Genomic DNA, 12,435 nt, shown 5'->3' with positions numbered 1-12,435 from the left:
CACAGCTGTTCAAACGCCCTGACTTGGAGCAGTACAAGGGAAGAGCAGGCACGTTAATACACCTGGGTAAAGCCCAACATCTGTAAGCACCCTGTCTGCCTGAGGTGCTGCCTGCTGTCCTGCGGAACAGCTCTGCAACAGACATAACCTGATCAGCTGTCATAACCAATAAAGAGTTCTTCAGGTTTTTTCTTCTTCCAGCTGCACCAGCTCGCCCCTAAACCTCAACACGTGTTTATTTTTGATTAACAACTGCAGATTTGTCTCAGTAACATCTGCAAACCCATTCCCCTTCTTTCCTCCTTGAACATTAGTTAGGATAATTCTTCCACCCTCAGAAAAACCCCACTCCGCAGATATGAAATAAGTCAGGAATATTTCCAGAATAAGATTGTGGTGACTGCTGTGAAAGCTGGTTGTGAATTGGCAACTCGGGCAACAGGAAAGCAGAATCACCATGTGGCAGATGTCTGAATGCGCTGTACGAGTCGAGTGCTTCAGAAAGAATAATCAGAGCAAAGGTTCGTGCAAACACACATTCGTTTACAAACCTTTCAGATAACTCTGAGCAAACATTTTTTTTCATCGAGGCAATCTTCCAAAAATTGCCTTAACTCTAGCAGGGCATTCAAATTAAAAATCAATACAAAGGAAAGGGTCAGGGTGTTTTTGCATACTAAGTGACCGCATGTAATGAATGAATAAGGTATCCTCTGAATACTTCCCCCCTCCAGACTGATAAAATCAGTATTCTCGCTTTAGAGTGGTGACACAAATACCCCAGTCTTACAGCCCTACCTCCCTCTCCACCTTTTCCATTTGTTTAGAAAAGCAGAAGAGCAGGAATACACACTTGCTGGAATACACAGTGAAACCTGTATCTCTTCGGTGACTGCTCTAACCACCAGGCAATGGATTCATATTCACTCTGTAAATAATTAAATATTCATTAAGTCTGGGGAAAGGCAGAACAGCTTCAACAGACAAGAAAACAGGGGGAGACTTGTCCCCACATATTCCATTACCTCATTCTTAGAGCAATCACTTGCAAGATGGGAGATCTGGGATTCAAAGCTCGGTTTTGGGTAAGATCAGGGCAGCAAGATGTGAGAGCAGACTCCTCGTGTAAACGCTCTGATCTTTAGGAAGGCTGCACTGATCAGACTCCTAACACCACAGCATCACATGGATTTCTACCTGTTTCATCAAAAGAAACTTGAACATTTCAGGTCTTCCCTAGTGGCCACTCAGATTACATCAGCGTGGATGGGGCCAGCATTATCTCTTCCCTCTGCCAGCTGAAGGCAAAGCAGCTTCTGATCTATAAATAAGGGGAGCTCTGCTAGCGAGATGCTGTGCTTTAAATTATAGCTCCTGCTAACAGTGTGCAGAGTAAACACGTAGGCCAGTATGTGCAGTCACATAAACATACCCACGGACACCTTTGAAGTGAGACAGCAGCTAAAAGGAGAACTAAACATGGCATCTGAAACAGCAAACACATAGATTTAATCCCACGGGGCATTTTTCACCCTAAGCCTCTTGGAGCCCATATGGAAGAGCGCAAAAACTGCTGTGGTAGCCTGGAAGTCTGCTTGTCCAGGCCTGAGCCAAGACCTCCCTCACTCCACAGAGGCCATCCTGCAGCCACCAGGAAGCGACACGGAGCCAGCGCAGAGCTGAGCTATGTTAAAAACAAATAAATAAATAAATCTTACTAGGTTATTTTTACATATAAAAGTGGAAAACATGCTCCATTTTTCTGTGTCTGGGTACAGCCAGCCAGAGCCACACACAATTTAGTATTCAATTCCCTGTGCTCCGCTAAGTTTGCAGGTAGAAGTTCAGGAGCTCTGCTCAAATACAGACTTTTTAATTGACCACAATTCAGCCATTAACTTTTTCATACTTTTCTTTACTTGTAGTACCAGAGACATCTCCACAGAAGCAGGTATTGTGCCTCCCCGAGGTGCCTTCATTCAGAACGGTTATGATAATGCATTAAAGCCTTGGCAGAAGCCACCAAAAGCAGCAAATCTCAAAGCAGAAATGGTACAAAAATAATGAACCCCTCAACTCTCACACCCCCTAACCTCTCAGGCTCAAGAGAAACCTAAAAAAGTAACATTTTACTTCACATTCACAGTTTATTAGTTCCAGGGAGACCTTATTGCAGCCTTACAATATTTCAAGAGGGCTTAAATGAAAGATAGAGAAAGACGCTTTGTCAGGGATTGTAGTGATAGGACAGGAGTAGTGCCTTTAAACTAGAAGAGGGAGATTTAGATTAGATATAAGGAGAAAATTCTTTGAAGGTGGTGAGGCCCTGGCACAGGCTGCCCAGAGCAGCTGTGGGTGCCCCATCCCTGGAGGTGCTCAGGGCCAGGCTGGATGGGGCTTTGGGCAACCTGGGCTGGTGGGAGGTGTCCCTGCCATGGCAGGGGGATGGAGCTGGGTGGGCTTTAAGGTCCCTTCCTACCCAAGCCATTCTGTGTGTCTATGATTTATAAGCTCTGTTTTTAGCAGCAGTCTGTTGATAGACAGCTGACCATCTAGACTTCAGTCAAGAAACCGCTCAGCAAATTCAGTCAGGTCCCAGGAACAGGGCAGTTCAAGGTGCTCCTGGCTGCTCGTTTCTCAACAAAGCCATACAGTCACGTTTGTGCGGGGTAGCGCATTGCACCCTCCTCGAGATAAAGCTCAAGGCAGTGACAGGAGTACTGCTTAGGCAGCACAGGGCTCGACCCATAGCCACAACATCATGGCACCAGAAGTGGCTGGCAATTAAAGGATTACAGCTGAGATGCCTGTAATCCGATGAGCTCAGCCAGGGACACGCCGGGCTGCTCGCAGCGGGGGAAGAACCAAGGCAGGGCTCGTGTGACATCGGTGGCAGCCGAGGGGCCTCCCCCAGCAGGAGGGACCCACAACCCGCACCGTGCTCCCCATCGTCCTGGCACAGTGGATCTGCTCCTGCTCCATGCTTCACTGCAGTTCTGGGGGAGACTGACGCTTCCCTTCGGCTTTCTGTCACGACGTGATGCGTCTCACGAGTTGTATGCACTGCTGCTGGGAAATTCGGAGGGCACCAATGCATGAAGGCAGCCTTAAGAAGGTGCATAATGCAAACAATCCTATTACGCTGGTTCTTAACCTCGAGTAGTATACTGGGCAGCAACGCCAGCATATGTTAAAAAAAATCAACTTCTTGAACATATCTCTGTCTGCTTGCAACACAGAACAAGGTAGCTTTCCATTACATAGCTGGTTCTTCATGGGTCTGATATTATTTACGCCAGACATGCAGAGACACCAATTTGCCACATGCACAAGGCACCTATGGCAAGAGTTTATGTGCTTTCATTCCTACTAACCAGCAAATTAGGGATTTGCAAGAGGAAAAGCACGCTGTGCCATCTAAACACTAACACTTAAAACAACCTTGGTGTGTCAAGTGTCCTGTAACTAAGAGTAAAAACCTTTTTCTTTTTAGTATTCATTCCAAATGCCTCCATAAACACTGTCAAAGGAGTAAGAGTAACTATCAGCCCTTCAGCTTGGCCTCAGGCTGTTTTGGTACAGAGGCTTGCATTGAAGTGCATCTGGCAAGCAAGGGCACCCATGGATGGATGCGCTAGAGAGCTCTAACACAGTGCCCCAAATTACTAGGAATATAAAACCTTAAGGAAAGGACTGCGTGTGGATCACCAGGACTAGTCCGCTGTTACCACAGGCAATTCTATCATACAATCTTTCCTGACACATTATTTCCTGGACAAAAGTCACTTTTTTTTTTTTTTTTAAAAAAAAAAAAAAAAGTTAACAATGGAAGTCTAAAGGTGGTTGGAAGCAGAAAAAAAAAAAAAAAAAAAAAAAAGTTAGGTCTTCCTGTTCTATAATTAAAAAAAAAAAAAGCACAATGTAACTGAATTGTAATATTTTCATTCTTACTACCTCCCAAACAGTAATTTAATTGCTGAGTTAGAAAGTTTCAGTTCTGATGCCTGCTCATCATGGTACTGAATGAATGCATTTTTTTTTCATCTTGTCTCTGACCTAACACTTAAGATTGTTTATCTTCTCTTCACTTAAAAAGAGGCAGAGGGGAAAAGCTGAGAGCAGCAAGGCTTGAAAGAAGACAGGTTGTTGAAAGAACAGAGCCATACAAGAGCTATCACTGAATCTTATTAGACTTCTGCTGTACTCTAAACACGAGCAGACTCCTCTGATTTTCAGGAAGCAGATACTTTGGAATTGGCTAGCACAGCAGCGACTGATGCCTTTTACCATACGAAAGCATGTACGCTGGAAAGTGAAAGGGGATCAGCACATCTCCTTATTTAGTTCAACGCAAGGACAGAGCAAAGCAAGAAGTATGCACTACTCCACTTGTGGCTTCTTGGAAGAAACGAGTCAAAGCGGCATCCTGAAGAGTCCTGAGCCAACACAGCACCGGCTGGTAGTTCCTACACATGGAGTAATTCAGATGAGTAAGCACTGAGTCAGTTAAGTGGTCTGGACAGTCCATTTACACGAATGTGCAGGAGTCATTTCTGGTTCCCAGAGCAGCTCATTAGGTGCAGGGTTGCAATCATGACTTTCTGGAAGCCACCATCCGCTAAATTAGCTGCATTTGCTTATTTCCAATATGGTTAACAAGAAATAATACGCTGTAAGTGTAGTATTTTTGTATAATTTCTGTAATTTCTGTTTTATTTCACAATCTTTAAAAAAAAAAAAGTCTAGTATATTTTGAGAATGTTTTGGTTAATATGCTAGTACAGCTCTCTTGCCTGCTTGTCAGCACTTTACACCTGTAATAAGAAGTCTCAGGAGGTTCCAAGGCGAATTCAAAGAGGTTTTATCAGTCAATAATAGACAACATATCAAAGTTTAAAGGGATATTTTAACTGATCATACTTCTAAGCAAGTTCTACTGAAACTTTTCCTAGAAGAATAATAGCCACAAACAGCATTCTTGCCTCTCTAACTTAAAAGCAACCTTCAGCCCCACCCAACCCCAAACACTACGATCAAGGTAAATGCAGATCCAAGTACCCACACACCTTCATGGGAACCTTATTAAAATCAGGTCAGCTGTGCTGTCCTGTGTTGGACAGTCAGGTGTTAGTGACACAGGTCATCCCGAGCTCATCTCACAGACACACTATTGCAGAGTCGAGTCATAAGGCATGCACTTTCTGCACTGCACCTTCTGAGAGCACTCAGCAGCCTTGCTGGTGCTTATTTCCTAGAGATTTCTTTGTGGGACAGAAGGCTGGGTCCTCTTGCCCAAACGTTTTAAGTGAAAGGCTACAAAGGGCACTGTTCTTACCTGCAACACCTGTATCATTGATGTGCACCTAGAGCTGGGATGATTTGGTTACACTGACCATGAACTAAAACAAGTGGCTTTTTCTTCCATGGAAGATGAACTGTTCATGACAATGTGTGTACTCACTGACAAAAGGGAACAATACCAAGCCATGGCCATGCCCATATGCAAACCAGTTCTTGGAAACAGAGCATGAGGTGTGCTTGGGGTTATTTGTGAAACAGTCTCATTGTGTTTTCCACAAAGAGAATCCACTGCAATCTCAGCATTTATCAATCACCTCATTCTTCTCCTAAGGTGAGATCCAGGTTTCCAGCTTGTATGATGCAAGACTGAACACTGCACCTTGAAACTGATACAGGTGTATGCTTGAGAAATAATCGCAAGCGCAGTGGAGAGGGAAGGGACTACTGAAGAAATTTTCCTTCTCTAGTTATTAAACACCAGCTCATGGAGAATGGCTCTGGAGTACAAGCATTTTGCCCTGGACATAATGAATTACCAGGCAGAGCACAGGTACGATGTGACACACCACGTGTAGCCATCAGGTGGCCGTAACCAACTGGTGACACGCCTGCGTGTCCACCAGGAGATAACCCCACGGGCAGCAGCACACAGCAGATTCCTGAGGAAGCTCTGCCTCAGGATCACCGCTCCCGTTACAACAGATCAAAGTGCATTGTTTGCCTCGAAGCACTCCCGCAGGACCAAGCCATCACACAAACTGCCAGGACAGCCTACGGTTGTTTAAATCTTGGAAACAAAGGAAAAAGAGCGGCGATAACCAACTCCTTTGGTTCTGGTGCCAGACATAGTCTCGGTAGCATAAAAGCCGTGCAGCGAGCAGGCTTCCTGCGCAGACAGCTCTGCCTCTTGCCCAGAACACAGCCCCACGCTCTCAGCATCTCCCTCACTGCTTCACCCCAAAAACCCAATGCTCGCCGGCCTCATCCCGCTGGTGGCACGCGAGCAACCATGCCAGCCATGGACCACCAAGCGCCGTCCAGGCCTGACAGCCATGCAGCCGCCAACCACCACCAGGCCTGACATTTCTCCTCCTCCACACACATACGCAGCCCCAGCACCTCTCGCCCTCAGAGAGGTGAGAAGTGGGGTGGCAAAAGGCACAGAGGAACCCCAGGAGGAAGGGGTGCTCAGGGACTGACCAGCAGTGGGGCCAGGAGGCCTGGCCTGGGCCATAGGTGGTTAGTCCAGACAGCTCGCAGCGGAGCAGAGAAGGGTCCCTGAAGGTTGGCTCAATAGCTGGCACGGTGGGAGATGCTGGCCATGGAGGAAACACTGCTGTGAGAATAAAACCTCCAGAAAGCAGAGGAGGCAGCACACGGGGTGCAAGGAGCCCCACTATGTGTTTATATTAATCACTCATGAATGAAAGCAAGCCCCCCCTCCCCAGCTCCAAAGCCTATTTTGCTCCACAAAAGCCAAGCAGTAAGAGTAGATTAGACTCTAATAGGGATTAATACAAGTTAAGGTAGCACTAATTTCCCTTACGGAGACCAGAGAGGTTAGATGTGGGATAGTGTATCCACCACATGTAGCAGCAGCTTGAAAAAAAGCCGAAAGGCAGAAGAACCACCAGAGGAGCACGAGCTTGCTTTGACACCTGCCCGGCGCTGTTCGTGGTGTCCCCCACATCCAGCCCTGTCCAAAGCAGAGCTCAGACATGCTGAGCACCATCAAGGCACGGTCAGAGATTTCTAATCAGCTATGTAATAGTCAGCGGGAGACTTCTTATCCAGCCTCAGCAGCTCTGACCTGCTTCCTTCCAACGCTACCATCCATCACCACTGACCGGCAGGGAAACCCGGCTGCACAGAAGGCAGAAGCTAACCCAAGCAAAGTTTGAGGCAGAAAATGAGATGAAATTCAGATCCCATTGTGTCTCACCACAGCCATTTCAAAGCTATAAGTTTAATTTTATTAGCAACCAGTACTTCAGTTCATAAAAAAGTGACCAATAAAAGATAATGGCAGGAAATTAAATGAACCTTACCATGATTTAGAACCTTATTCTGCAACACTAAAACTGCACAGAAAGTATAATTGTAAAAGGGAAAAGCCCCAAAGAAGTAACCGTAAAAGCATCCAAACTGCTATAGATGCGGAGACACATTAAACCTTTCTTAGAGAGTAATGGGAAGAAAAAAAAGTGCAGGAATACACAAAATTTAAATATTAAGTATGCATTATGATTGCCATATTGCCAGAAATACTGGTCAGACAATCCATTCTTTGCTTGCCCTTTCATGTGTGCTACGGCACTTAGAACTTCATCCACCTTTAAATTCAAACAAAATAATAAATAGTTTCACTGCAGGAACTGGAGACACCAGCTACACTCTGTGGTTAAACCAGGAAAAAAATAAAAATAAAAATCTATTTCCTGACTGTTGGCTATATTTTCAAAACAGGTACCACAAAAAGTATTTTTTCCTTAATTACTAGAAAGACTAAGAGGCCCAAACCTCTGAAGTTCTTCAATCACAACCTTTGGGAAGTAGGCTGTGGTGTCTGTCTACCACTGAAAAAAAAATTTTAAATGAAATAAAATACAGAATGCTCAGTTTATGACTGAACTACTTAAACCTGCAGATACTCCTACCAGCTGCAAAACCATCTACAAACTCCTTGATATTTACCCAGACAACTGAAGATTTGTACTCTGAAGAGAAGGATCAGAGAGCAGAAAGAAAGTAGAAAGGAAAAAAAAAAAAAGTAAGGAACTGCCCTCCCATAGCCTCTCTTGAACATTTAACTCAAATTCAAAAGCAACATGGAAAGCAATATCCTTTCTGAACAAGAGAACAGTTATTGTGGCCAGGTTTTTTGATCAGAAAAAAAATCTACCAAACCACACTTGATAAGCTTGAACTTTGGAAATTGGCCGGAATTTTCAATTTTTCATTAATTTTCTAAAATACAACATGAGAATTATGACATCATCCAAGGCATTCTCAATTCCAAATTTTTCATCACAAAGTTTTTTTTCCAATTAGTCATTAGGTACCTTTACCAAAACCTCAACCCAATTTCTATTTTACAATGCAGCCCTTCCTCCAAGAGATTTCTGTTCCTGTTTCGGTTCTAGATTGTTTTAATATGGAACAAGTTGAAATTCAGTTTCACAAACTAGAATTTTTATTTTCCACAAAAGTGAATGATTCTATATTTCTAACATATTTCTAACAGAGTTCTAACAAATTGATTCTGGTGGAAAATAGGAGTATTTCATTCTGAAGATTTCCACGTAAGTATTGATCCTATAGAAGCGTTTCCCTTCACAAAGTTGCTTTTGGATTTGCATTTTAAAAGCAACATATTTCTTCTCAGTCACTTTCAACTGAAAAATGAGGGTTGGATAAAGGAAACATCTTGGTAGGTCTTCTCTTACTCCTTTTCAGTTGAAGATTCAGTTGGGTAGGAAGCACAAAAGATAAACTCCAAAGGTCCTCAGCAGTTCAAAAGATACCGAGGGCCTCATCGAACAGACAGGTACAGATAACCAGTGAGCACAGTGCTTACCTAGGAAAAGCACATTTCTCCTGTGCGCTGAAGGCCAGCTACAAGTCTTCAGAAGTCTGCCAGGTATGCCAGTTTAACATTTGGATCATCTGAAAGCTACAGCGCAGCATCCCCAGTCCTCAGCCATATCAGGCTGGTCCACAGAATACAAAAGGTGTGATAATAATAGGCTACTATGGTCAACTGAGTGAACAGATTGCTTTGAACCAAGGTGTGCTCTGTGTAAATCTAAGTAGGATCACATACGAGAAGGGTAATGCTCAACTCCCAACTATGCCACCCCTCTGTTGCTCATTTGAACAGGACGTTCCCCTCTCTAGCTCTAGTCGCATCACCACTCCCTTCCACCACTCAGCTACAGGGTTGGAAGGAAATCTACCTCTAATGACTTCAGAGGCCCTGTAAAATTACTGCTTTCCTCAGAAAAATCCACATGCAATTGACAGCGTGGATGATCAGAGATATTACCTGAAGCTATCTTACTCAGTAATCCAATATAGCCTGCACATTGCCCGAGCCATTTTAAAAATAATTAAAATTGTTCCTCTGAACTGTCAAAACGTTCTTCAATAAACAAGCTCTTGATGCCTTTCCTAAAGCTTTTGAATTAAAAAGTGAAACACTACTGAGAAGCAGGTGCTCGTTGATTACGAAGCAACAAGGTCATACTGGAACAGAAGCGCATCAAGATAGCTCACTTCCAACTAGTACGAGTTACAGAGCCAAGCAGTACTTCCCACCCGCCTTTATGTCTTTACAAATTAAGGTACTTGTGTTGTCATAATATCCTTACAACCTCCAAAACAATGGCTACAGATATCCATCTAGACAGATCTAACTCGAGTATCAAGGCACCCTTAAGAAACACCCTTCTGCCTTCTATATGATGGTGGAGGAAGTGAACACAATTCCCTTATTTCTCCAGTTGGGGTAGTTCTTGACAGAAATTAGCCTTAAGAAGATGGATATTACAGAAAAATGATGTGCAGTAAGATGTTCTGCCCACAAGTCAGAAGTACCGTGCCCACTTCAGCTTGACAAACAGGTAACATCTGCAGGCTCTTGCTGTTCCTGGATGACCCCCACTACAGCAACAGCCAACATGCTGGCATTACTAGAGGAGTATCCAAGCAGTCCATGGAGTAGAGGTCAGCTTAAGCCATCCAGGGACTAGGCAGAACAATTAACATCTGTCACTGCTTCCTATTTGAGGAGTTAAGAGCAGAAAAGCTATGTGAAGAATGACACTCTTAAATCCTCATTTCCAAAAATGGCACCATATGCATACTCCGCTAGCCATATACATCAGAGGCCCCTTTTCCTTCAGTATGGATATTCAGACATCTCCCAATGGGATTTACAAGCACACATGTCGGGGGGATGGCTCCAAAATCACGCTGCATGCCGAGCTCAATGCCACCTGACAACGAGGTATGGGATAGACACGGTGCTACAACCCGGCACGGTGCAGGAGCTGGTCCCAAGGACCTCACAGGGACAGTCTGCTGCCTGGTCACCCCCGTCCTTCACTGACACTAAATGTGTCAGCAGCAAGCAATCTGGTAGCGGCTGCAACCCCAGAAATCCAGGCAGAAAAAGCATTTTGGCCACACCCTTTCTTCTATCCAAGCGCGTGAAACACCAGGCAGTATGTAGGGACCCGAGTTCCTGCATTTATAGCCCCTTAAAGTTACCTTTCTGGCTAATTAGGACTGGTTCCTTAGCCCTTGACTGCCCAGTATCAAAAAGCTTTTGAAGGTATCACACAATGGTTATCACAACTTCGATACGCTATCACTGAGCTAGCATGGAGCAGAACTACGCCTTAATACAAAGAGTTCTTGTCACCTGAGATACAATTGCAGTGATACGGGTTGAAGAAAAAGCAGCCCTGGCTACAATTTCTCACCCAGCATACTTTCCCCAACAGCTGCTCATCCACAATTCAAGCGAGGCCGTCAGGACCAGACCGTGCACGACACAGCCCCCCACAAAGGAGCAAAGCAAGTCAGAATCCTGCCAAGCTGTGGATACAAACGCCACTTCCCCCTGCAAATTATGCTGGGGGACCATGACACCAAAGGAGAGGCTGGTTATCAGGGATGCTCGCTACCTAAATCTTTGTCGTTTAGGAAATGAGCCAATACATGTAGCTGAAGGACACATTTTTTTTTATTATTTATTTATTCACAAGAAAAGAATGGCTTATGCAGCCACTAGCTATAATTAATCGGCACCGAGCCTGTGACAGTCGTGTCAGAAGTCGGCAAAGGACAGACTGCACACCCTGCAAAGGGATTAAGATTATGGACGTTTCTCCTGCTCGGCGATTAAGACAAATCTGAGAGGCAGAAGCGGCGATGCTCCAGCGGCGTGACGGCTCCGAACCCAGCGGCAGCCTGCGAGCTCTGCCCGTCTCCGGCGGGCACCCGAACCTCGGCCTGCCAGCTCTGACACGAACCCTCAGTCCCTGCTGCCCATCCGTCTGACAGGTCTCCGGTTTGTTTTAAACCCATATCCCACCCTGGACCCACAACGCCTTTCATCAGTGACAGGTATTTTTCACAGGAAAAAAAAAAAAAAAAAAAAAAGTTGAGCTTAGGAAGAAGAAACCCCAAAAAACTACCTCCTTCCTTTTAAGTGCAACAACAAAACCACAAGCATCACTCGATCCCGCAAGATCAAGCTGTCAAGATAAGAGGAAAAATGCCTGTGAATTACGGAAAGTCAGCAGATCTCGGGGCAGCGGAGGTCCCCGGCCGCCACCCCCCGGGGCAGGGGCTGCCGAAACCCCCGGGCTGCCTGGGGACCCTGCAGGGCGGCCGCAGGGAGGGTCCCCCGCTAGGTGCATGAAGCGCACACCCACCCACGCCTTTTCTTTTTTTTTTTTTTTTTAATAACCGGAGTTGAGGTGTGGCACGGCTCCCTGGGGGCTGCATTTCAGGCTCGCACCCACCCCGGGCTCCGCCAGCCACCAGCCCGGCGCGGCGGCAGCAGCGAGCCGAGGGCTGGGCGGGGGCCACGGTGCCTGTGGCCGCGGGCGGGGCAGGGCAGGGCAGGGCAGGGGCACGGCCGCCACTGCCGGGGGGCGAGGGGCAGGGGCAGGGGGCGCCGAGCCGGGCCCGCAGCCCCGGGGAGCCGCCGCCCCGCGCTTACCTTTCACTTGGCTCTCATACTCCGCTATGATCTCTTTGTCCTTTTTGAATCTGCTCGGGGTTGACATTATCCGCTCGCTTCCTCCCCCTCCTCCTCCTCCTCCTCCTCCTCCTCCTGGGCTCGCCTCCTGCCCAAGACGAGGGCTGGCGGCGTTTCGGGACGGGCTCGCAACTCGCCTGGGCGGCGGGCGGCTGGCCCCGGGCGGGGCGGGAGGCGGCGCTCAGACCAAGCCCGGCGCCGGCACCATCGCCCCGGGCAGGGCAGGGCACGGCCGGGCCGGCGGCAGCCGCGGGGCTGGGGGCGGCCGGGGCCGGGGCAGGGCTGGGGGCTGCGGGGCGAGGCGGGCGGGGAGGGGGGGGCGCTAGGCGAGAGCCCCGCGGCTGCGCCCCAGCAGCGCCGTC

At 46.8% G+C, this 12,435-nt stretch overlaps 1 protein-coding gene across 2 annotated transcripts in view; it reads right to left on the bottom strand.

Annotated features, from left to right (window-relative positions):
- The window catches only part of SRGAP1 (SLIT-ROBO Rho GTPase activating protein 1), a 147,413-nt gene extending 135,193 nt beyond the window's left edge, over nucleotides 1-12,220 (bottom strand). For both annotated transcript variants that reach the window (XM_032208281.1, XM_032208280.1), the window contains exon 1: nucleotides 12,035-12,220. In XM_032208281.1, the coding sequence (XP_032064172.1) occupies nucleotides 12,035-12,101 (67 nt within the window). In that variant the 5' untranslated portion in view covers nucleotides 12,102-12,220. The remainder of the gene's footprint in view (nucleotides 1-12,034) is intronic.
- Between the last annotated feature and the right edge of the window lie 215 nt (nucleotides 12,221-12,435).

The sequence above is a fragment of the Aythya fuligula genome, chromosome 1 (assembly GCF_009819795.1).
Source record: "Aythya fuligula isolate bAytFul2 chromosome 1, bAytFul2.pri, whole genome shotgun sequence".
Taxonomy (NCBI): domain Eukaryota; kingdom Metazoa; phylum Chordata; class Aves; order Anseriformes; family Anatidae; genus Aythya; species Aythya fuligula.
The sequence above is the reverse complement of the archived record's forward strand: the minus strand, read 5'-3'. Positions and strand labels throughout refer to the sequence as shown.